Source organism: Siniperca chuatsi, linkage group LG8 (assembly GCF_020085105.1).
Source record: "Siniperca chuatsi isolate FFG_IHB_CAS linkage group LG8, ASM2008510v1, whole genome shotgun sequence".
Lineage (NCBI taxonomy): Eukaryota > Metazoa > Chordata > Actinopteri > Centrarchiformes > Sinipercidae > Siniperca > Siniperca chuatsi.
In genome coordinates, this window is record NC_058049.1 from 19,439,325 (window position 1) to 19,464,049 (window position 24,725).

The window sequence follows — 24,725 nt, forward strand, 5'->3', positions numbered from 1 at the left end:
GTCACTTACTCCTTGTTCACGATGTCGTGTATCCAAGCATCTCCACCTCCACTAAATGACAGATCCACAAATATCTGCTCGTTTCATTGATTGGTTCATTACGTGGATCATCACAGAGCTTGTGGCTCTAGTTTGCTGTGGACCTGTAATTTAACACAGCATGACAAATGCAAATTTGCACTTAAAACATGTACTTCACTGGAATAATGACAGCTTCAACTTCATATGAATCATAGAGAGGAGAACAAGAAGAAGATAAATTTCTTTATTTCTTCCCGTATGAGTCATAATTTGTACAAAAAAAGGAAGAATACTCTGTATATAAAAGATAAAAATATAAATGTGAATAGATAATACTTTGGGTTTGTTTGTGTCATAATGCTGCCACCCAGTGGCTTATTAGAGGAACGTCAGGCACATATAGCTCAGTCCGTTTGTTGAGGCAGCAGCCCAAGAGGAGAGAGGAGGGATTTTGAGATGAGTAGAGGTCAGCTCCAGTCATAAGGATCTATAACCTTATCTTCATTAATAAATGACTAGTTATATGTCAATACTGGGATGTTACTAAAGCCTACACACCTCCCTCGACCTGAGCTGTCCACTTTTTTTTTTTTTTTTTTAACCCTCTCCTTTCTCTCGGGCTCCATCTTTGGTAAGATTACACATTGGAGGAGGCCAGGCAGGGGACGTTGGGCGAGGAGAAGAAGTCGCAGAAGCCCTCCTCGGACAAGTGTCCGTACTCGTTGTTGTAGAAGGTCTGTCCTGAAAGCTGGCTGAAAAAGCTGGGACGGTGCCTGGAGCTGCCGGCGCCACTGCTTCGACCCGGGGAACCATGGGAGGCTGTCAGAGGCTCTGTGCTGCTGCTGCTGCTTATACGACTGAGGACAGAACATGAAAAACAGCTCTCAGCATTATTATCAAGTACTGACAACTAAGGCAGACTAGCAATGGTACATGTATGGTGTGCTAGATAAGGATATCCAGAGATGCCTGTAGGTATGATTGTTTCTCAAATTTCCCAACAGAGAACAGAGAGCCAAACTACTTCATGTTCATCTTGACACATTCAACTGCTAAAAGTGAAATTTTGGACTTAAAGAATAAAGATGTTGATATTCTATATTTTTCTTATTCTTAGTCAACAAATCCCATGAAAAGACCACAACCAACAATGAATTGATCCAACTAACTAGTGTCTGTGTAGTAAAAACTTGATATAGCCATAGAGCACCATGTTGAATGAACAATGGGCACTGTAGTTTATTTTGAGTCAAAAGCGATTTGCTCACTTTCGGCTCAGCACTTGCCCTCTTTTGGATTGGATGTGCGTGCATACTCCTATTTATTTTCTCTTTAAATACATCTTTTTGTCTAAGTTGTCCACAAGGTTCTAGATTTTCTTTATTATACATTTTTGGTTTTGTTTCATATCATATCACTGAGTGAAATGTAAGTATTTTTAAAAAGAAAGAACAATGGGGCAGAGGTAGGTTTGTCTCTGACTGGCTATTCCTGCTCTGAACATACATGTGATAATTCATGTGATCGCTTGGGAGCTTCTCTTAAAGGTTCCTCCTACACTTTGCTGTAGGACTGACAAATGTGTCTTATTCTTTACTTTTAGCAACAACCTTTTCTTGTTTTGCTAAGTTGGCTTTTTAGAGCTTCTTTAAGTGTAATTCTCAAAACTTTTAGAAATATGGATTGGGTTCAAATGACTCAGATCTTGTTGCCATGCATACATTGAGACTGCTGACTCTTACTTCCTTTTGGAAATATGCTGTAGATTCATTACACATAAGGCTGTGTAAGGGTATTCTACACGATTCCAATTGACTCTGAAACACATGGAGCATCTATAAAAGTAGCCTTTACTAATATAACTGAAAAACCTCCCTCTAACCTGACAGTCATTGTGTTGTTTCACAGTGAGTAATAAGGAGTCCAAATTTCAAACACTGAGACTAAATAACCGGCTGCAGATCTCTTGAGTGTCACTTTTAGTTTCAGACAGCAATATGGATTCTAGCTTTTGTATGATTAACCTTTTTGAGACGCCACCCCTGTGCTTGTGTTCAATTCTCTCAAATTCTTCAGAGGCCAGAACCATCCCGCTGTCCGTCTGGTTGTCCTGGGAGGAGACACAGTTGGACATCATGTGAATTAAATGCCTTTGGTTGACCCTGCTGCTCTGTCTGTCTCTGGTAGCAGCAACTATTTTTGGTAATCACCTAAGGAGAAAATTCCCAATGTCGATTGGGATTCGCAAAATGCCACCAGTCTCTTCACATTTTCAACAATTGATGAGAAGATAAAGAGCTTACTTGAGGAGATTTCTGTGGGTGCATCTCCAGGGGCAACTCTTCAAATGTCTTCACTCTGGGCTGGCACATTTTGGAGGGTCCCGCAAACACACAGCCAGCAAAGGGCACACAGTTATAATACCTGGTTAAGAAGTATATAAAAAATGGTCAGATTAATACATGATAGAGCCTCCTGGTGACAAAGAAATGCCAGGAGTTAGATAAGAAACAGTACAACATCTAGAGCAGGTGGGAATATGAGCAAAATATGTTGCATTCAGTAGAAAAAATAGCAGTTAATATTTTAATTTTGAATTTTTTTGTAATGAATAAAAACGATTTCAGGTTTTCAGCTGTGTGACTTTCTCAGTCAGTGGTTTGAAAGTGATGATAAATGGAGACATACGCATGGTGGTGAACATTTGATCAGCACAATGATTTTCTCTTTTCATTTTGTTTCATTTGATTAATTATCAGTGGGAGCCTAGAGGCTGATGCTATTCAGTGCACAAGATAAAGCAAACCCCAGAGCAACATCTAAAAATACAGACATGATAATACATCTGGGTAATATAAATCTTTTCTCCATCCCATAAAACATCTCATGACCAATTATCTTGAGACTCTCTGAAGGTTTGTGACCTCAGTTGACAACTATGAATTAGTGATTGATAGACTGGGGAGTTAATGTAATACATGGGCCTCGTGCAAAAACTCTGATACAAACAGATTCATTCTTAAGTGGCACATATGAGTGATTTGAGAGAATTTGTGGTATTCACCAATTTTCTTGTACTTAGACTGTGCGAATATACTTCACAGGTGGTCCACACCTGTTGTAGGAGTCATGTACAGACAGACCTTCGTTTGACTTAAGAATCAAAATGCCTCAGTCTGAGTCTGGAGATAAAAGGAAGAATGTCGGGAGATAGCGGACTAGATGCACTAACTTATTGCAAAATGAATATTCTGTTCACATCATCCTTATCATTGCTTGCCAATTTACTGAGAGGTGTTTTAGATTTTGTGATGTTATTGGCATATTGCGGCACGACAACTCGTCCTGTTTTTAGCTTTTAGGAATATTCTCTTGCTCCAACAGCCGCTTCAGGATCTTTATGTAGGTCACCATACATGAAATATCCTCTGTTATAACACCTGACAGTGTAACACTACCATCTGTATAATATTGTCTCATCTATCCACGTGGCTGTCACATCCCCTTGACCACCTCCCATCTAAATCGTAATTTACGACAAGTTTGTGCAGTTAAGAGAGTTTGACAAATTTGACTTGAAACACAAGCAAAACCTCTCAGAAAAAAGTGAGAGAGATTAAGGATAAGAATACAAATATGTTCAAGCATGAGGCCCAATGAGAGAAAGGCTTTTAGATTTGACAGGAGGAATGACAGGGTAGGATTTCTTAAAAGATTTTTGTTTATCCCTGTATGTGCAGGTTGAGGTCACCAATAAAGGTCAATGCGGGTGATATTCTATATGTTTTGTTATTGCCAACAAATCCCATGAAGAGACCAAAACCTAAAATGCATTAGTCCGTCTCTCAATACTTTGCAACTTTTCTTGCCTGTCTGTGGCTCTCAGCTCCAAGCCCACTGGTTCGTATTAAAGATGTACATGCTAAAAAACTGGTCATGGATGTGCTGTATACTTTCTGTTTTAAAACAGGCAAAAAAGGAAAACCAATCCTAAAACAGCTGGGCACTGTGGTTTTAAGCAAACTTAACTCAAAAAGGACTAAATTGTGCATTTGTTGGGGACTATTTTCAGCTGTGGATTTGGTGCACTGGTGAGTATTTACAGCAGCGGGGCGGTGTATGTGAGATTGACTCAAAATAAACTGCGGTGTGTATGTTCATGGTAATTAAGGAACAAGTCACCCAACAGTGTGGCTTATTGATGTGTATTGATGGTAGCGGGGAATAACATATATCAGGCTTTGGCTACATAGACAAAACTCATTCAGTTAATTGTGGTTTGTGGTCTCTTTATGGGATTATTGATAATAAGAAAAATATCACCAGATAAAATGCTGATTCAAGATTCAATGTTTTTCCTGATGTGACAGTTTTCCAAGTCCAAGTTCGTTCCATTTCATGGGCTCTTGAAGGAAGACATGCATTAACACCTTGTGGGCAGAGTGTTGCAGGCCAGTCTAAGCTCCTCTTCAGATGGAGGCCGTGATGAGGCCTGTGAGAAACCATCATCCTCTGAGCTCTGCGAGTGGTTCAGAGGGACGTAGTCCTTCCCGTCCTGAAGGGAATTTGTTGGAAGATTAAATCAAGTCCTGAAAACTCATTACAAACTAAAAACGTCACTTGCTAGAATGAATGTCTCTCCAGCAGTGAACTTACAGGTAGGTTGTTGTCCTGCAGCAGGTCTCCCAGGATCTGCACCAGGGCAGGGAACGTTGGCCTCTCTTTGGGCTCACCCTGCCAGCAGGCCAGCATGATGCCATATCTACCAGCAGAGGGCAGCACCATCACAACAAAGAAGACAACGTGGCCGTCAACTTCCCGGACTACAAATTTGCTCCTATATCCTCTCTTAAATTTAAAAGTTAGTTAAAGTTACGATATTTATGAGCAGATTAGCATTTGCTCTTGGGATTGGTTCAATCAAATACCGACATTTACCTCTATAAATCTTATTTGACAGCGAAAGATAATTTTCTTCAAGAGCCTACACTTACATTTCAGGGGAGGCAGTCTCTGGTGCTCTCATCCTGACGCCATCTTTCAATCTTTTGCAAAAGTCTTCGTCAATCTGTACTCCCGGGTACGGAGACGCACCTGAGGGTGTGCAAAAAGAGATGAGGCATTAATTAACATGTCGGGTTAAGTTATTGTGTGTTTGGATAACAGTGATGAAGATCTGCTTCTAAAAGAATACATTCCCAATACTCACACTTCTGGAGGAGAATGTATTGAAACTCTGTTCCATTGATTTCTACACAAATGCGTCTTCATAAAAGGTGAAATGAGTGTGCTATGATTTTGTCTTTACCCAGTGAAAAGATTTCCCAGAGGAGAACTCCAAAAGACCACACGTCACTCTGGCTCGTGTATACTTTGTCAAAGATACTCTCTGGAGCCATCCACTTCAGAGGCAGACGAGCCTGAGAGAACATTCAAACACCAGACAAACATTACAGGACGGTCACATAAACAGAAATGACACCTGCCTTAAATTGAATCATTATGTGGGTGAGTAAAAAAACAAAAAAAGAGTTTAATGCTTCCCCACAGTAAATCTCTCTCTGTAAGATCTCTAAAGCGTGTGAGGATGCCATACATTGCCTTTCCTGACGTAGTCGGGGTCTTTGTATATGTCTCTGGCCAGGCCAAAGTCACAGATCTTCACAATGTTGTTCTCTGACAGGAGAATGTTCCGGGCTGCCAGGTCTCTGTGGATACACTGTGGATACACACACACGACGACACATACATCATAACCCCGCGGGGTGTGTGTGTGTGTGTGTGTGTGTGTCTCTGTGCCAGTGTGTAACTGGGACTGGACTATGTCTCGGCCAGGCTGAGCTCTGTGGAATCGCTGCAGGAGATCCTACATCACTCACAGAGCTGTCATCAAGTAAATGTGCCTGCAGAGTAACGACTGGTTTGGAGGAGTCATTTAAAACCAGACAGTCTGCTTAGAGTCTGGTCAGACCTTTGATATTCATTATAGCTGCTTTTGTTGTCACCATTTTAATTTCATTATTCATCCGATTACCAGTGGATTTGTATGAGAGATACTGTGGCTGTAGATTAGTGTTTTGGAAAAAGTACATCAATAATGAACTTTTAAAAGCATATTTTGATGGCCGCTGAGTTAATAAGAATCAAATCAGTTTAGCAACAAATCGAAACAATCCAATAACAGCAGAGGTGACAGTTTGCACAACTCTTTACTACTTGTTCACAGTGTGCGTTAATCTAATGTGTAATTTAATTTAATTTAACTTAATTTTGAATTTAGATTAAATCAAATTTTTAATTAAATTACATTTATTTGATCTAATTTAACATGATTACATTTTTAATATAATACAATGTTAATTTTTTTGATATAATCTAATTTAATCTAACCAAGTCTAGAAATCTGGAAATCTTTTTGTGCTGCTGCTGCGTAGTAATGAATATTTTATTTCACGTTCACCTTCACGAGTGTCAACACTCTACATACTCAGCTTAGAATTAGTGTGCAGTATGGAATCGCGGCACAGCTCTAGTTTATGGTCACAAGGCTAATTAACAAGCACAAAGGCCTGAAAAGCTGAATGATCCAGGCTACAATCTACTGCCTCGGAGACCGACCTCTGGTGACAATTCACCACATCTCATTCACTAATTGTCTTTGTAATGCTGACAATTAACCTTTCTGGAGGCCAGGAACTCCATCCCACGAGCCACCTGGAAACTGTAGCAAATTAGATCTTCTATCGTCAGAGGAGTTTTCCACAAGTCTTCCACTGGAGAGAGAAGATAAGGGGAAAGGGCAGTCGTGGAAAGCAAAATAAGAAATTGACAAATGAAACTACAACTGTAGCGAGACAATGAGTTAAATAATTTACTCTTGTGAATTAAAACAGACTCACTTTTCTCCACAGCAGGATTCGGATCGGGCACGTTGGAAGATGGAGTCTGAGGACTGCTGAGCGGGGAGGAGGATGGAGAAGGTGGGCGGCGAGCTCTTTGGTCCATTTGACCCGCCTCAATCATCCGTCTCACCTGGCTCTGAGTTTTAGGAGACCGATCCTAAGTGGGGAAACAGTTCAGTGCATCACCTCCCAAATCAATATAAAAAATACATGTGGCATAGGTTTTAATTTGTAGCAAGAAAATACTGCTCAATAAAGGAAACAAAGCAAATACAGAAATATCGGCTCAACTAAAGCAAGGAAGATTCTTTCTGAGGATTAAGCTGCGGTCACATTATCGCAACAGCACAAACAAATGTAAAACAGTAGAAATTGCTTCAGTGTCTGTAGTGTTTTGGATACCCTGTACGGGAGGAAGAACTCTCTCTTGGCTCGTAGGAAGTTGGACAGATTCCCGTACTTGCAGTATTCCACTATCACCATCAGTGGACCTGGTGATACAGACAGTTTAATTGCCATCTGTTTTCTCTTTTTATCATCACAGTATTGTTTGAAAAAAAAGGCGACAAATGTTTCAGCGCACTTTACCATGTTTTCGCTTATTACAATGACTTCGGCCTCTTGTTTAGGTGCTCATTTTATATTCAAAATAGTGAGAGCTGGCATTCTTCAAGCATTTCCTCCCTGAGGTTAGCTGCAAGGTTAAATTGCTGCTTTTGTTTAGGGTAAATGAGGGTAAACATTTTCAGATGTAAGCCACTATAAAAATGTGCCCTATAGGTCAAATTGATGTATGGACATACATAAATTAGGGGTGTCAAAGAAAAAGAGAGGCAGCTGTTTGACTTTCTCAGTTGGTTTGCTCTTTAAAATGTTGTGTGGAAGCTGCAGGGGGTAGACAAAATAATGTAAACACTGCATAGAAAAGGAATTTCATAACAGAACAAACAGAGCTGAAATTAGGTCATTTGTACCCAAACTGCAGGTGTATGTTTCTAAAAAACACTAAAATTCTACCTAAATTTCAAATGAATATGCCAGAGGAAACAGTCTCCAAAATCATGACATCAACATATCTTTCAACACAGAAAAAAAGTGACAAAGATCAGATGCTGAAACTAACAGAGACATAATCAACATAAACAACACAGTTGTCATTTTCCCAAGGTGTTTACATTAATTAGTTTACACCTGGTACATTGGAATATTGCACTAAGTTATATATCATATCTGTGTTAACCTCTACCAACACTAAATATGATATGAACATGTGACATTTTTAAACACACACATATGAAATGTAATACATATAAATCTGTGCTCACCGTTTGGTTTGGTGCAGGCTCCTAACAGGTTCACTACATTCAGATGGTTACCGATGTGAATCAGTATCTTTAACTCTGACATCAAGGCCTTATGCTCACTGGCTGTGGCTCCATCTGAAATACAACATTATGCATAAAACACATCCTATTATTTATTTTTGCATGTGTATGTTATATATGCACATCTACCAAGTCCATCTCCTATACAAATTGCATCAGTGGCTTCTTAGGAAGCTTCCTACAATACCCATATACAGTATACATATACAGGACATACACAAAGACAAATCTCACCCTTCAGCATCTTGACAGCCACTGTGTCCAAACTGTTGCTCTTTCTGATGCCGTAGATTGACGCCTCAATTACTTTTCCAAAGGCGCCGTGGCCTAAAACCTTCCCTATGTCAGGAGACAGAACAGAAAAACGCCAGAATATTCATGCTCATTGATCTATGCAGGCTTGGTTTTAGTCTCACTGGAATACACAAACAGTTGTGGTTGGGAGCAGTCACAAAATGTAAATGCATCTGGCATCCATATAGACAAGGGGGAGGAATCAGAATCTCAATTGCTGCATTTGGAAAACAACATGTTCCCATAAGTTGCTGTCGTGGAACAGATGCTTTTCCTCAGGGCGTTTTTAAAAAGCTGTGCTGGGAATGCGCACATATTTAACAATAGCACTTTACTTGGCAGCACTTTGCCTGGCTGGCCGTGATCCAAACTCATGCCATTAAGGATTCTGGAAATGGAAAACTAATTCAGTTTCATCCATCTATTCGCTGTGTATATTTCCTCACACAACCCCAGTCTCCTATTCACTTGTTTATCCCACCATCCATCCATCCTTTGCTCCTACCCTTCCCGGTTGCTCACCCAATCGGAGTCTGTCTCTGGAGATCTCCCACTGCGAGGAGTCGTAGGGCAGGTATTCACACTGCTCGTCCAGAGGCACCTCCCCCGGGTCCATAATGATTGACAGATAGCCTGTCTTTATGTCTGCCGGGTTAACCTGAAGTTCAGAGAGAGAAAGAGCTACTGTAAGGTGAGGAGGTGTTGGGCTGAATAGGGGTGAATATGGTGAATGAGGTGCTGGAAACATAGCACAAAAAGAAAACACAAATAACAATGAGCAGAGATTATTTATAAAGCAGAAACTATAAATATTTAAAGCAAATTTCCTCTTAATAATCGAAATCTGTCATCTCAGCAGGGTTATTACAGGGAGTAATCAGTTCATGTAAGTGTCTGGATGCTTTTCTCATAGTATTTACAGTAGTGGCATTGCTGTGCCCTTGTATACCCTCGTATGACTAATGCAACCTCTGAAATTCAGTAATTTAAAGAAACAGATAGTAACAAAGGAAATGGGTCTTTACATGTAATCACATTTTAAGATCTTGCATAGGGCACAAGTGAACAAGGGGGCAGGAGACAAAAAGATAATTTATTAATGACAGCACCACAGTGTGAATCGCTGCTGAGCAACTGTGTGAGGCAATCTAATATGTGACCAAGTGAGGAAAAATAAAAAGCAATTTGGGCCTCATTATAGACATGCTTGTTGTTAGGGCTAATTGCAGTGAAAGACTAATTGGACTCACTCCCAGAAGATATCAGTGACTCTCTCAGTGGGTAAATTACAGACTTTCTCAAAGATCAAACAGGTTGTGCTGAAACGCTCACAGACATGATGTGAGTCAGAGGTTAAAAGTGTCTCCGTCACAGTCTGTCAATTTCTCTCACAAACACACAAGACACAAACACAGACACGCAGTGAAAAGCGGCGATCTCTGACCCGCTTCACATTGCAGAAGATGAGGATGAGCAAGGCCCAGAAGAAAACAGCGATGACTCCAGTCCCGATGAGGATTACAATCTCCACGTTGGCCTTGTCACTTGATCCTTGACAGAGAAACAGAAAGGAAGTAACGTTTAGATGAAGTATCAGAAACCTATCTATCTGGTCTATCCTCTCACAGGTCTTTATTTAATCTCTCTTTGATGACATTACTCTTTACCAACTGTAGGGGGTGCTGTATTACAAACTATTGATCCTGGCTTTCTCGCAAGCCACCTTACATTCAAATCTTTAGGTTACATCAATGTGCGAAACGGCCATTTAATCAATTCAGCCATTCATCATGAGACCGCTTCCAGAAAACCCATTAAGTTATTCATTCTGAATGTGAAATGTCCCAGCAATCAATGACTTTGATTGTATTGTGGAGAGCTGTAAGTAACAAAAAACACAAAAACTACAGCTGCAGTGAATAGCGTGAGAAGTGAGTGACTAAAATTCAGAACTGTACATTTTGTGTGTGATTTGAGCGCTCGAGGGCAACTGTGATTTCAGGCCTGAGTGCTCTAGAAAAAGCACATCGGCGGTGAGGGTGTGTGAGCGGATACAGGTGATTGTATGTCTGTTTCTGTATGTGCGTGTGTGTGTGTGTGTGTGTGAGTGTGTGTGGCTGTCTCACCGATGACCCGGATGGCGGCTGAGGAGTGGACACAACCACGCTGGTTGCAGGCGGTGCAGGTGTAAAGGCCGGCGTCCTCCTCTCTAACCCGCTGGATACTCAGCGTGCGGTTTGAATCCTGCAGCTGGATCCCTGCGAGGAGGCACGGGATGATTAGTGACACACACACACACACACACACACACACAATGGCATGCTTCAGTACTCCTTTACCTCTCACGTCATAAATTCAGCAATATTTTCAACAACATTTCTGGAATTCTTGTCACACCTCTGCACTTCAGTTTATAGTATTCCTTTATAACTCCGTCGCCCATGTGTGATGCAAGCCACATTCCCCCAGCAGCCCCTCTGAGTGAACCCAGATCATCAGCTGTCACTCAGACCCATATTGACCACCCCCGCCCCCATCTCCTTCAGATGTTAAGAAGAGACACAGGCTGAGAAAGCTAATGAGCCATGTTTATAGCCCACAGGGTTTTATGTGTGTGTGTGTGGGGGGTGTGCGCACATGTATTCTTGTCACTGGTTCTGTTTGACACAGTATGGGTGTGTGGGTGGGCTGGTGGGTGGTTGTGTGTCTGTGAGTATGCCCATGTTGGCTTTTAATAGTTGGATTGCCATTTATCATGACAGAGAGTGCAACAAAACAATGGCAGCATCTGACAAAAGTCGTCGGTGTCTAAAAACATATTAACAAAGCTTATTGTTTCTGCTCTTAAATCTATTGTGAAGCCAGGCTATAACAGAGCCAGCAGGAAACTCACCTGAACAGTATAACCTCATCGAAAGATACGAGTCGTCCGAGAGTCTGGTAAGTAACTGTTGGCGTGGGAGAGTGTGTGCACGTATGTATGTGTGGCCTCTGGGTTTGGCGGGTGGGCGGCTTCACTGTTGTGTAAAGGTGTGTATCACCTGTGTAGGTGTATTCATGCACCTGACATTTGGTGGAGAGGCTGGTTGTCTTTGAACCAGGAGAGGCGGGGTAGAGGTCTGCCCTCCACGTCGCACTCCATTCGCAGAGACTCGGTCACATTCACTGTCTGGTTGGTGAGGCTGCGCTTGTACCGAGGCGCCTCCAGGGCTACGGAGAGAGAGAGCGGCCAAAAGATGGAGAGAGAGAGCAGGAAGAGGAAAGGGAAATAAACATTATGACTTGTCTGCACTGATGTAAACAGTGCAATATCAACCCAGGGACTGTAAATGTACATATTTTCTGAAGGGTCTCGTAGGTTTGAAAAAAGGGCAAAAGAAAAAAAATCCCATTAAAATGTACATCTAACCTCAGCTCTTTTTTCTGTCACTACAGAAATTGATTCTGCTGCAAACACCAGGTACTCTCTCCATTATGTGTGGCTGTGGCTGTCGGGCTGCGTGGGCACTTCGTTGTGAGTGTGTATATTTTTAAGCCTCCAGCATCTCAGCAGTAGCTCCACTGCGACCCGTGTGTGTTTCCGCTGCCAAGGGTTGAGCTTTTCTCTATAATTAGCGGTGGTTAGAGTGACTCTCTACTGCAGGCAATGTGTGTATGTCTGTGTCTGGAGCTTTCATCTCTTTCATCTCTCACCTTTGACAGGGATGTATCTGAACAGGCACTGTTTCTCCCCGCTCCGCCTGCTCTGAGCCTCACACACATAATGACCCTCATCCTGCAGCTTTATGGAGGGGATGGTGAAGTCCAGGACCCAGCTGTTGGTGGGCTCCTGGAAGGAGAGCTGGCCATCAAGAGTGTCCGCGTAGAGGTGCACACTCCTGCAGTCCAGCTCCTGGGGCTTTCCCTGCACGTCCTGCAGGGCCTGGGGGTCGAGGCGGTACCACTGCAGCTGCTCGTAGGTGTAATTGTCAGCGCTACAGCACAGGGACACTTTCTCCTGCTCCAGGGGATTCTCCGAGGGCTGAACGTGCACACTGAACCCCTCAGGGATGGCTTTGAAGACACAGAGAAGGGCAGGGGTGGTTAGGTAACCTAACAAGACAGAGCTTGCGCACTGGACATTAATGAAAATTATTCCTTAAAGGGTTGGTTCACCCAAATTACAAAAAACATGTTCTCACATAAATCCTGTGGTATCTCGCCATGCAGATAGTTTTGGTTTTCTTTACCCAGCTTGAGATTTCTACCTGCACCCGATTAATTCAAAAGATTCAGCAACAAAATTACTACTCATTACTCTGAATAACCGTGAGCAGTTTTCATTAGGACTATTTCTTCTGCATGGATGGATTATGAGCTAGTGAGACCTTGGGCACAGACAAATTTTCTCCAAACCTTCCTGCTGCAGCAGATCCACACTGACACTCCTCTCCACAGATATTATACATTGTACTACAGCTTACGATACAAAATATTATTGAAAACCATCAGAGAAAACATGTGATTCAGGTTCTATTGTCTTCAAGCATGGCTATTCTGCTGTCAAACATATTTAAATTGCCTGACTAATTTGTATATTTAGGCTTACTGTAACCTTAGTGTCACTGTGCAGTGGTATTGGAGAAAATAAAGGATCAGGATTGAAAAACATGATCAGGACTTACCTAACTCTAAATGAGCCCTGTGACTTTTCAATGAAAGATGCTTATAGCAGTCACTTCAACCAGAGGTTTCTATTTAGGGCACCCTGATCTGTTGGGCCCGTGGGTTGGTGCCCAGGGCCAGTTCAATAATCCATCCACGTTCTTCAGTAGAATGTTGCTGCTGAATATTTTAAATGGAATTTTCCAAAGCTGCGAGCATCACAAATTCTATTCACCTCCATTGTAACGGGGTGAAGGCAGAAACCTCAGAGACGGATATCTCTAAACCTTGACAAATAAAACCACAATTGTCTGCATGGCTACATACCACTACAGGGGATTTTGGGATAAACAGACCCTTTAATTATTCTGTGTTCTTTGGGGTAGGGTGAAATCTAACCCAACATACTTACTGGTTACATAGAAGTAGATCAGCCGCTCATCTTTGCCGATTTTGTTTTCAGCAGAACACTTGAACATGACGGAAACACTGGCGTTTCGAATCTGAAGCCTGCTCACTATCTGTGAAGTGAGACAAGGTGGATGAGACTTTTATTCATCTGGAGGAAACACGCACATTTTAAAAAGAAGTGCAGTCTGCTGATGTAATTCTTTGTGAGCTGACACAAACCAGATTTTGTGCTGACAGGCCAACAAGAAGCAAACTCACTCAGGTGTGACTGAAAAAACATCAGGACATTTGTGTTTGTGCATGTGCGTGTTTCTGTGTGTGCTCAAGTGATAATTTCCTCTTATGGTTGTGGTTTATAAATGTACAGGCATGTGTATGTGCTCATGTGGATGTCTGGATGTGTTTATAACCGGTCCTTACAGGAAGTCTGCAGAGGAAGACTGTTCTAAATATTTCGACTGTGGAAATGGTTCTTGATTAACAAATTTTGTTATGGAGCTCAGAATTCGGGACGCTTACATAAAAACATCACAGTTCATGGATAAGTCCACTTACATAAATGTCCTCTTTTCTGGGTTATGTCCTAATCATATTCCGTTATTCTTTTACAGAAATTTCAATTATATAATTGTATTATGATATTATCAATTTTTTAATTCATGACAAGGTGGGCTTGTACATAGAATGGCAGTCATAATCAAACAGCCGTAATTAACCTTTTGTCGGCCATCCACCACTTCGACTGACGTTTCAATAGCCTCGATTTCATTCATGGCGTTTTCCGAGTTAATGTCCTGCCAGTTCTGACAGTCTGCGATCCTGTCACTCCGGCTCTTCCTGTCTCGTCGGACCCTGGAGAAAAACACAGACCCATTCGTGACATCTCTCCTCGTTGACATGCATAGCAGAGAGTAGGCAGTGGGGGAGAATTCAGAAGCACATCAAACCAGACATCCTGAGGTTTTATGAGATTCTTTTCCCACACACCGGATTGCATTTCAGATTCGAACTTAAGCTCACATCCAAAAGCCAAGGCAATTATGCTAAGTGTCCTGGCAACTAATGGAAAAACTATGTTATCAATTTCTGTTATGCAGATCCATAGTATGAACATTATAGCAGAACTAATGAAACATGAAATGGAATTTTGTTTTGCATTTTCTTCTACAGGCACCGCTCAAATATTCTACATTAGCAGAAAGTAATCAGGGTCAGTTTACTCTCTTAATAATGTACAAACAGTATACATCATAAATAAATCTAAATTATAATACAGTACATATACATAAATCAATTATTTGAGAAATAAACTTGTGTGAAAGAAAGAACCTGTTTTGATTCCCTCAGAATATTTTATTGTCAACAAACTTCTGCTCATAGTTTAACATGCTTTTGCCAATATTAGCTGATGTTTACACACACATGCTTGTTTTTGTCACTTTGGAGAATATTGCACTGATCTACATTCATGTCCTGGAGACTTTCCCTAACCTTAACCATAATCACTAACAGGGCCACCGCTACCTTTGAGGACTCTAAGGTCATGTCCTCTGTTTTGGGGAATTTGGGGGTTTGATGACAAAAAAAAATGTGTTTAAATTATTCAACTGCACACATATTAATTAATTATACATACATGCTATTAATGGTATATGGTACCTTTAATTTTAAAGGAACAGTTCATCATTTTGGGAAATACACATATTTGCTTTCTTGCCTATTAGATGACAAAATATCACTTTCATATCTGTATGCTAAGTGTGAAACTACAGCCAGGAGATGGTTTGCTTAGCTTAGCAATTAGACTGGAAATGAGTAAACAGCAAGCCTGGCTCTGTCCAAAGGTAAAGAAAATCAACCTTCCAGCACCTCTAAAGTTAACTAATTAACATGTAATATATCGTTTGTTTTGGTGACTTTCTGGATTCTCCATTGGTTGCCTGGCAACATCACAGTGACAACAAGACTCCAGGAAGTCGCCACTCCCGGCCATGAAATAGTGATACAATGATACAATGTGTTCATTAGTGAGCTTTAGAGGTGCTGGTTTTTTACCTTTGGATACAGCCAGGCTAGCTGTTTCCCCCTATTTCCAGTCTTTATGCTAAGATAAGCTAACTGTCTCCTGGCTGTAGCTTCATATTTAGCATACAGATATGAGAGTGATACTGATCTACTCACCTCTTGTCAAGAAAGCGAATAAGCGTATTTCCCAAAATGTCAAGCTATTCCTTTAACCAAAAACAAGTCTTAACCTCCCGGAGGGACCTACTTTTGTACCCAAATGGCAGAAGAGTCCCCACAATTTGATCGTGTGAGTATATTTTCCTCCATGCATTGTGACTAATACACACACTGTCCACATCATGTGGATTATCCACTCTTATAAAAGTAATTTCTCAAGCTTTGCAAAGAATTTTGCCCAAAACAACAAAGTTTAACTCAATGTCTTGCTCAAGGACACTTCAGCAGGCCCAGTTGGTTTGAATGCTGTGACCCAGGATTTATCTATCGATTTTATAGATTTATTTGTCCTACACTATATATTACATCATATTACAGAAAGGAAATTCAATTCTTATATACCAGAAAAGGTCAACACAACCATGTTTCAGTCAGTGCCGATGAAATGTCACATGAGATGTACATGAGAAAGAACATGAACTAGACAGCTGGAGCTCAAGATGCCACTGTTGTGTATTTCAGTGTACTGCCTATAACAACAGGTTGGGTGCCTCGTGTCTGGAATCATGCATGCCCACATGGAAAGGTCAAGAGAACAGCAATAACTTCAAAAATTAAGCCTTTGAGGAAGATGGAGGCAGGTGAATATTATAAAAGGAATAGGAAATAAGTGAAATCTACTGTAGATGGCTGTCCAGAGAATACATTATTTTGTGTTGTGGGAGATGCCTGGCAATAAGTGTGTGTGTGTGTGTGTGTGTGTGTGTGTGTGTGTGTGTGTGTGTGTGTGTGTGTGTGTGTGTGTGTGTGTGCACATTATGTGTATGCCAGAAAGTGAGACTGCTGTGTGAGAACTGAACCATGGCGGATCGGCTGTAACAGGCTAACAGGCTCATTATTACTGCAAGGGGGAGGAAACAAGTTGGACATTGAACAGACACACTTTCCTTTCGTCTTCTCCTTCCACTATTTACTTCTCCTCCACCTTCCTCTTTATCTCTGCTCTTTTCATCCACCTCCACATATCTTTCTTCACCATCTCCTCCCTCTTTTCTTCACGCAGAGCCAGTGGATGATTTCACACTGATCTCTTCTTCTTATTTGGTCCTCTCATAACGCTTTATGCACCGCATCCCACTCCTCTCCTCTTTTCTGTCTTGTTTGATCCAACCTTATCTGTTCCCACACTGGTTACACAGAGTTTGCAAAAAGTATCTACCTGTGTGTGAGTGTGTGTATCTGGGAGAGATGTTTTTCTTACAGTCTGCTCTGAGTGCTGTTGAGGACACACGGGCCCCAGGCCCTCCACTGCCAGCTGACAATGGGAGTAGGGAGACCATAGGCAGTGCATGTTAGGGTCTGGCTGCTGCCACTTGGATAAGGACTGGACGGATCTGCCACTTCTTTCTCATGGATCTGTGGGGGAACTGTGAAGGAATGGAGCCAATAAATAGTATTTAGGGTCACAGACCTATCCCAGTACACTCTGGACTAGTTGCCAGTCAGTCACAGGGCTAACACAAATAGAGAGAAAATCACCCTCTTACTTCTCATACTCAGAAATTTAGATTTTCCTGAATGTCTTAGGACTAAGATAGGAAACTAAAACATGACTATAACACAACTAGACCACTAGAAAACCAAGAGGGGAAAGAGAGGAAAACCTGGTTGGGATAAAATAATGACAACATACATACTTTACACAGAAAGAAGACAGTACAAGAATCAAATGCAGTTAGGTGTGATCTCAGTTTCAAATTCAACAAGTATGATTACATCAAAATGTGGTGCAAATTTGAACCAAACATAAGTCTGCAAAAGAAAATATGTTTACATTGACTGCCACTGGTAAATATTTCAAAGAGAGTTAACAGTAGAATTAATTACCCCCAAAAATGTAACTCTTCTACAACTTCAGTCTGTCACCTGTTGTGCATCTTTTGTTTATTGATGCAACGTTTCAGCTTTTCAAATTTCTTATCATTTTCTCCACAAATCCAAACCAATAACACATTAACTCATATTACACATTTTTGTATAAAACACTTATCATAATACTTCCACGGTTGTGCATACACTCTATGTTCCTTATGTGGAAAACTAGTAAACCTCTAGAGTTTTGCAGCAGGAATGTTAACTGATCACAAAAACATCTGGTGTGATGCCCACTGTGGGTGCACAGACCAGCAGACTAGTTACCATTGACGACAAGCGTGATGTTGAGCCTCCTCTCCAGCGCAGCGCCACGGTTCTTCAGCACCACCATGTAGAGCCCAGAATCCTCCTGACAAACATCCTTAATCTCCAAAGCATGGTTAAGGTGCATCCTCATCCTTTTCATCTTGAACTCTGGGCGCTGGTTTATCAGCTTTCCATCTTTATACCTGGACACAACACACACGTACACAGCTACAGTACAGGATACCCTCCAGCTGAGGTGCTCTGCCCCTAAACTAATCAGCAAATCTAAGCTGTACGAAGCCTAATTATGCTTTGTAAAATGTCCATTATGTTTAATGAATACACTAGAGAGTCTCATCTTACCATTGTGTTTCAGGTGGGGGGAAGGCAGACACGTTTACTTGTAATTTGAACGACTTCTGGCCAGCAGTTACATCCACCACTGGTCCATTTCTGTAGTTGAGGCTGATAAAGGGCTTTTCTGGAAGAAGAGACATCCATGTAGTTATTCCTTCAAGCCTGAGTCTCAAAGCTTAAAGAAATCTCCACCAAGAGTATCAAACACTCACCCCTCTGTAGGCTTGAAATGTGGCTCTGCAAAGTAGAGGATGGCAGCTGTAAGTCAGCTTGGATTCACAACAGTTACTGTGGATTCAAATGTTGACCCAGAGTCAAGTCAGTCAAACTATCCACAGAAACTTCTCTAATCACTCCTCCGCTGTTTAGCCATACAGTATCTTCAGTTTTGCTTTGCCAATTCATTGCTAAATACGCAAGGAGTGGTTTGAGAAGTTTCTAAGTTTTCTTGCTTTGACTCTGGGTCACTATTGAAATCAGAGCCACCCTTCAAGCCCACAGCACTAAATATTTGATATATTTTTGGTGGAGTATTCCTTTAAAGCAAGACCATATCATTTTACAAAAAATGTATTATTTATTCTTCTTAGGTTTAATTTAAAAGCAATAAAATGCAGCCCTGCTCAATTCAATACCCTCAGGATTTTTCCAATAGAGCCTTTCTTGGTCTGATATGACCAGTAGCTTATGGTGGGTTATGGTTATGTAAACTAATGGTTGCAAAGTAAAGCGACATTGATATTGCTCTATAATAGGCATTACTGAGTCGCAGGGGCTTAGCACTGGGGGGAGAAAGGGGTCTGAGTCTAGGGATGGTAATGTTGGTCTGTTGGTCTGTAGAAATATCTCAACAACTATTGGATGGATTACCAAGAATTTAATACAGACATTCATGAATGATCCCCTGGCTTTTCCTCTTGCACCAACATGAGGTTCACATTTGTGGTTTTAAGAAAAATGTCTCGACAACTATTGGATGGATAGCCATAAAATTTGGTTCAGACATTGATGTCCCCCTCAGGATGAATCCTAACAACTGGTGATGCCTTATCTTTTTCTCTAGCGCCATCATCATATAAATTTCTCCAATACTTGTAATATCTGCAAAACTAATGACATTTCCATCAGCCTCAGCTGTCATATGTGGTTAGTGCTAATTATCAAATGCTAGCATGTTAACATGCTAAACTGAGATTGTGAACATGGTAAACATTATACCTGCTTAACATCATCATTTTAGCATTGTCATTGCGAGCATGTTGATGTTAGTATTTAGCTCAAAGCACCGCCAAGTACAGCGTCACAGAGCTGCAAACATGGATGGACTCTTAGTCTTATTGTGTGTGTGACGTACAGACACTCATGACTAATGTGATATTTAACAGGCTGATCTAGTGAAAAAGAGGAAGGCCAAGTAGTAAATGTGTACTGTTCTGAGCTGGTGCTTACCATAAACTATGACCTGAGTTTGTTGGGTTCGTGTTGTGTCCATGCTGGTGACATTGCAACTGTACAGGCCAGTGTCTGTGACATTGACGCTGTGGATGGTCAAGATGCTAACAGCCTCTGTAGCGTGAGACAGAGCTTCACGATGGGGCTTAGTGTCCACCCAACTGTTCGTCTGGTGAGAAGAAATTCAAGTTTTTATTTACTGATGCCGTACAACATGCGACCAACTGTTGCTGCTACGTACCTCTTTGCCAGGGTAAGACCACTGAATATCCACTCCAGCGTTGAACTCCACCGTCGCTGTGCAGTTCAGGGTGAGGGCCTCCCCCACTATCAGCTCGACTGGGTCCTCAGGAAACAGCTTGACATCGTAAACCTGACTTCCTGTCCGGAAAAAATGAAAAATGGGGAGGGAGAAACAGAGGGACAGAGGGAGGGAGACAGTGAGAGAGGTCACGGTGACACAGCAGTTTTTCCTTCCTCCCAGGACCAGAGGAAATGACTTTCCTTTGGACCAGAGGAACCATCCTACTATAAAGAAGCTGTCTGTCACAAGCCTGCACTATTTCCATTCATGTGTCAAGCTATATATCAGTGAAGGAAATTAAAGTGGAATACAGTGAAGCCTCAATTAAAGATAAAAGATAAAAAGCAAGAAAGCTTTGGACAGTGTCTCTGATATTCAAGCCACCTCTCTCTGCAGTCACTGGAAATGACATGGGGTGCAAAAAAAACATGTATGCTGGTGATGTCGGTGCAGCACACTGTGATTGCCTGATTGTTTAAACGCTCCATTAGCGTTCGGAGTGAAGACTCGCTCTCAGTTTCTCCTCTGATTGATGCTGCTGTTACTCTTGGCCGGCAGCGGTGGGTATGAGTTTCCTTTCGCCCTCTGAAGTGAGAGGTGAATGATCTCACACAGCATAGCAAAAGAGCCTCTGGGTCCCTCAGAGTTCACTCGCAACAAGAGGGAAATTCGACATGAAATCTTGACTCGTTATCTTAGTTTCCTAAAATTTAATTACGCCTTCCCTTCTTTTCCTTTTCTTTCTTTTCTTTTAATTCCGCTAGCATAATGGCACACGTCCCTACATAAAAAGGGGAGTTGTTTTCGAAGGAAATTACATAATGAAATAATATCCTTCAAATTGTCAGCATTAAGGCATAATTGGCTGACTGACTGCCATGCAGAATTATGGTGACAATGTAGTCAGTCTAGCACCACCTTCGATTTCCTTGCTAATTTCTCTTTCAACAAAAGCTTCAAATCTAATTTAAATATTTGCACTGGGTCAGTTATGCTTTTGTAGCTGCTGAAGTTAAGGTTTGGCTGCAACAGCAGAGGAGACTGAACCCTTTAAACCTTTGAAGTTAACACAGATATCATGTTTTTTACCTGTAACGTGGATCAGATAGTCTGCAGATTTATACTCTTTGCCTCCCAGTGTGGCGACACACGAAACTCCGATGAGCGGCACAATGTCTATGATTTGTCTGGGAATGGACCAGCCTCGCTTGTTGTCCCATGTCATCCAGCTCTTCTCCAGAGGCGAGGGATACTGAGATGACACAAGCATAAAAAAAAACATTGCTTGAGCTCACAACATCAGTTAAAGCATCACTTGACAGCTTCAATAAGGAGGAATAGAGTGTGAGAAATCTGTGGTGAGTACAAACCGCGTGGAGAGTGACGTTCAAATCAGGCACTGTGACCAGACATGGCACTATGACGTGTGTGAAGGACCGCGTGATTAAAATGGTCTCCAGGTCATTTTTGTTGCCCTCGCTGTAGCTGCCTCTCCTGAGGAAGGGCTGCTCGGGATCTGGATGAAGATAGAAACAGGGAGCTGTTAAAGGGTAACCCTGATACCAGATGGGATAATGGCGGCTATTACTGAGGTAACTTCATGAATGGACAACCAGATATCTCACAGCCTGATAATGACCCCCAAAGACACCCTATTTGTGGGGTTTATCATGATTACATGTAATGCAACATTTCAGTCTGTCCCCACACAGTAAACAGCATTAAGAACTGCTATTACATGTCAGCTGAGAGACAGGCAGCCGAGGGGTTTAATCCTCTTCTAAACAGTTGCTACAATTTTACCCCAAGCTGTCTGTTAGTGGAACATATCTCTCCTGTCTTTCTTCCTTAACACCTTGATGTTACCCTTTTTATTGTCTGTGACTCACAGCTCCTGTTGCAAGGGGGGGGGGGGGGGGCTTTGGGAGACATCACAGCAATTGTGCCACCAATTTACATTGCAGCTGTTATCACTACACAACCTCATATTCCCACAGTATGAGCACACACTATTATAAAATGCTTATCTCTCAGGCTTTCATGTCAATACCAGCGACTTTGTACGCCAGCCAAAGATATTGTGTGACTACAACCTGCTTGCTTCTCTTCTTATTTCTTTGTTTTTTTTCACAGTAAGCCTTCTATTATTTTCATACTCTTTTCCTACAGCACTCAAAGCTATTATTTCAAGCTGCTGCAAGGCCAAACAATAGGTCCTATCAAGAGGCTCATACTGTATTTCTGCCCCGCGGTGGTCTAAATTCACGCAGGTAACTCACACAACTCCTCCCAGTTTAAGTTCTTAACAGTAAATCACTGCAGGTATTAGATTGGAAGAAGAAGAGTTTGCAAAGAATGAGGCATGCAAGCCCAGGTGTGAGAATGTCAATGAAAATGTGTGTGTCAGAGAAAGCATTTTACATTAGCCTGTGTGTGTGTGTGTGTTGATGCAAGTCTACACATATAAGGGACATTCATGTCATACTGTACAATCATGTGTGTTTGAGTGTTTAGATAATAGTGTGCAGCAGAAACGGGGGTAAAGGGAAGACGTCTGCCTGTCTAACTCAATCCACATGCGCCCCTTCTCATTCCACTGGGTCTAATTTATGGCTGCGATTTTCATCTGCTTCTGATCAGCCCCCTGGTTAGATCTGTGGAAACTGTTTTGGCACCTTGTCAGAGGGGATAAACAGGCGTTTCACATGAGTGGACTGGTCAGCAGGATTCCCCTACATGACAATCATCTGTCTCTCCCACTCTCCCTATCCACTCCTCCTTCCCTAGCACATGGAGCAAGGCCAGGAAAAGGAAAGAGGCAACACTTAAGGCCAAGCTCAAAGTCCTAAAGTCAATCTAAAATAGAGGAAGTAGGAATGGTGGCTCTGAATCCTAATATTATGTGAGACACAGTGAAACCAGGGGAGAAAAGATTTGTAGCAAAACAAAAACAAAAAATTTTATTGTGCAAGTCTTATCAGATTTGACGCTCTCAAGAAACCCACATGAAAAGGCTTGTGAGAAGGTGAATTAAAAGAGAGCTGCTGCTATATTTCAATATTAATAAATTGTCCTTTCTCTAATTAGAAAAGTGAATGAGCTGCTCATTCCTACCTTTATCACACCTTTTGCATCTCTACTTCCCTAAACATTAATCCTTCCAGCTTCCAGGGTGTTGCTGAGGCAAAGTCAACAACTTCCAGTTCTAATAATGCAGGGGCTACTTTGATATTGAAGTCACATTCAAACAGGAGATCTGTTTCAGTAGGATGTGTATGGTTTTCTTGTGAACCTCCCAAGGAAAAGAGAAACTAAAGCCTAAGGGCTCCACACAGCCAAGCTAAAGAGCTGCAGACCAGGTCAGGCAGGCAGGAGATGAAACATGCTCTCTTTAAACACAGAACAAGTTCAGACAGCAAAATGGCCCCACAAACTGCAGACTCACTACTATATAAATTGCATTTCTAAATAGAAAATAATATTTATAATAAGAGAAGGATTGAAACAACACTCAATGATGAATATTTTATGCTGAGCCAGCGAGGTGAACAAGTCATTTAGATATTTTCAATTTTCATTTTCAAGTGAGTTTGCGTCAGCATAGTGTATGTGTGTGTGTGTGGGTACGTGGGAGTGTGACTCACCTCTGACAAAGACATAAACGCTGACGGCTGTGATGCCAACAATGACGGCCTTGACATCCTTGTAATAGCAGCGATAGTAGCCGGTGTCCTGGGCCCGCGCCCCATTCAGGACCAGCCTCTTGCAGTACGGCCTCCCAGGCTGCCCCGGACACTCGCTGACCAAGGCGACCCTCTGCCCGGGGGCCCTGGTGGTCGGCAGCTGGGCGTGACGGTCGGTTAGCTCCTGTCCCACCAGAGTCTGATCAGGCCAGGCCCAGGCCAGAGTGTGCTGTCCCCTGAGGAGAGGGGTCAGGTCAGAGGACATGAAACAGATTTGATGTTAGTATGAGCTCATGATAAATCATCATCCACAGGTAAAATTTGAAATAAAAGGATAAGTTCACACTTTTCAAGTCTGTCTTAAAATAATAGTCGGGTGCTGATTACAGCAAGCAAAAACTGTTTCATGTACATGAGGGCAAACTGATAATTGTTTTAAGACAGAGTTTTGTTATCTGTATTATTCACAGTCTAACAGTCAGTGTCACATATTAACTGTAAAAGTTGAGAAGCGTTTGTGTGCATGTTTGTTTGTGTCTTTGTGTGTGTGTGTGTGTGTGTGTGTGTGAGACGCCATAAATGTCTCTGTGCATCCACACATCCCTGTTTGCTTTGTGCTCCGTCACATAAATTCAGTTATGGCTGGACATGTTAACCCGGAGGCATTATGAGCGAGATTGAGTGGAATCATAATGGTTGTCTGAAAACTGATAGCTATGCTTTCACCACCTGCCTCCACCAACTACAAATGTCCACATTTGCAGACAGTGCCAAAATGAGATGAGTGGAAATAACTGCAAAAATCACAGAGGGCAATGAAAGGATTCTGTCGGTTATTTTCCAACCCTTGTGAATAGCGTCTATCTATCTAGATTCTAGAAAATTGTAAATGGTGAAGACTAAATTG

At 41.8% G+C, this 24,725-nt stretch overlaps 1 protein-coding gene across 1 annotated transcript in view; it reads right to left on the reverse strand.

Moving 5' to 3' along the window:
• Positions 1-251: 251 nt before the first annotated feature.
• flt4 (fms related receptor tyrosine kinase 4) overlaps positions 252-24,725 on the reverse strand; it is a 42,223-nt gene continuing 17,749 nt past the window's right edge. Inside the window, exons 3-30 of the mRNA XM_044205015.1 lie at positions 23,780-24,054; positions 21,506-21,651; positions 21,225-21,387; positions 20,073-20,212; positions 19,829-20,000; positions 18,386-18,503; positions 18,041-18,225; positions 17,103-17,268; positions 14,374-14,509; positions 13,659-13,767; positions 12,296-12,655; positions 11,666-11,812; positions 10,729-10,860; positions 10,047-10,153; positions 9,125-9,260; positions 8,543-8,647; positions 8,249-8,362; positions 7,326-7,414; positions 6,921-7,080; positions 6,700-6,794; positions 5,618-5,740; positions 5,330-5,441; positions 5,016-5,115; positions 4,678-4,783; positions 4,452-4,576; positions 2,325-2,445; positions 2,046-2,131; positions 252-878 (exon numbers count right to left, since the gene is read on the reverse strand). Coding sequence (XP_044060950.1) covers positions 659-878; positions 2,046-2,131; positions 2,325-2,445; positions 4,452-4,576; positions 4,678-4,783; positions 5,016-5,115; positions 5,330-5,441; positions 5,618-5,740; positions 6,700-6,794; positions 6,921-7,080; positions 7,326-7,414; positions 8,249-8,362; positions 8,543-8,647; positions 9,125-9,260; positions 10,047-10,153; positions 10,729-10,860; positions 11,666-11,812; positions 12,296-12,655; positions 13,659-13,767; positions 14,374-14,509; positions 17,103-17,268; positions 18,041-18,225; positions 18,386-18,503; positions 19,829-20,000; positions 20,073-20,212; positions 21,225-21,387; positions 21,506-21,651; positions 23,780-24,054 — 4,048 coding nt within the window. The 3' untranslated portion in view covers positions 252-658. The remainder of the gene's footprint in view (positions 879-2,045; positions 2,132-2,324; positions 2,446-4,451; positions 4,577-4,677; positions 4,784-5,015; positions 5,116-5,329; positions 5,442-5,617; positions 5,741-6,699; positions 6,795-6,920; positions 7,081-7,325; positions 7,415-8,248; positions 8,363-8,542; positions 8,648-9,124; positions 9,261-10,046; positions 10,154-10,728; positions 10,861-11,665; positions 11,813-12,295; positions 12,656-13,658; positions 13,768-14,373; positions 14,510-17,102; positions 17,269-18,040; positions 18,226-18,385; positions 18,504-19,828; positions 20,001-20,072; positions 20,213-21,224; positions 21,388-21,505; positions 21,652-23,779; positions 24,055-24,725) is intronic.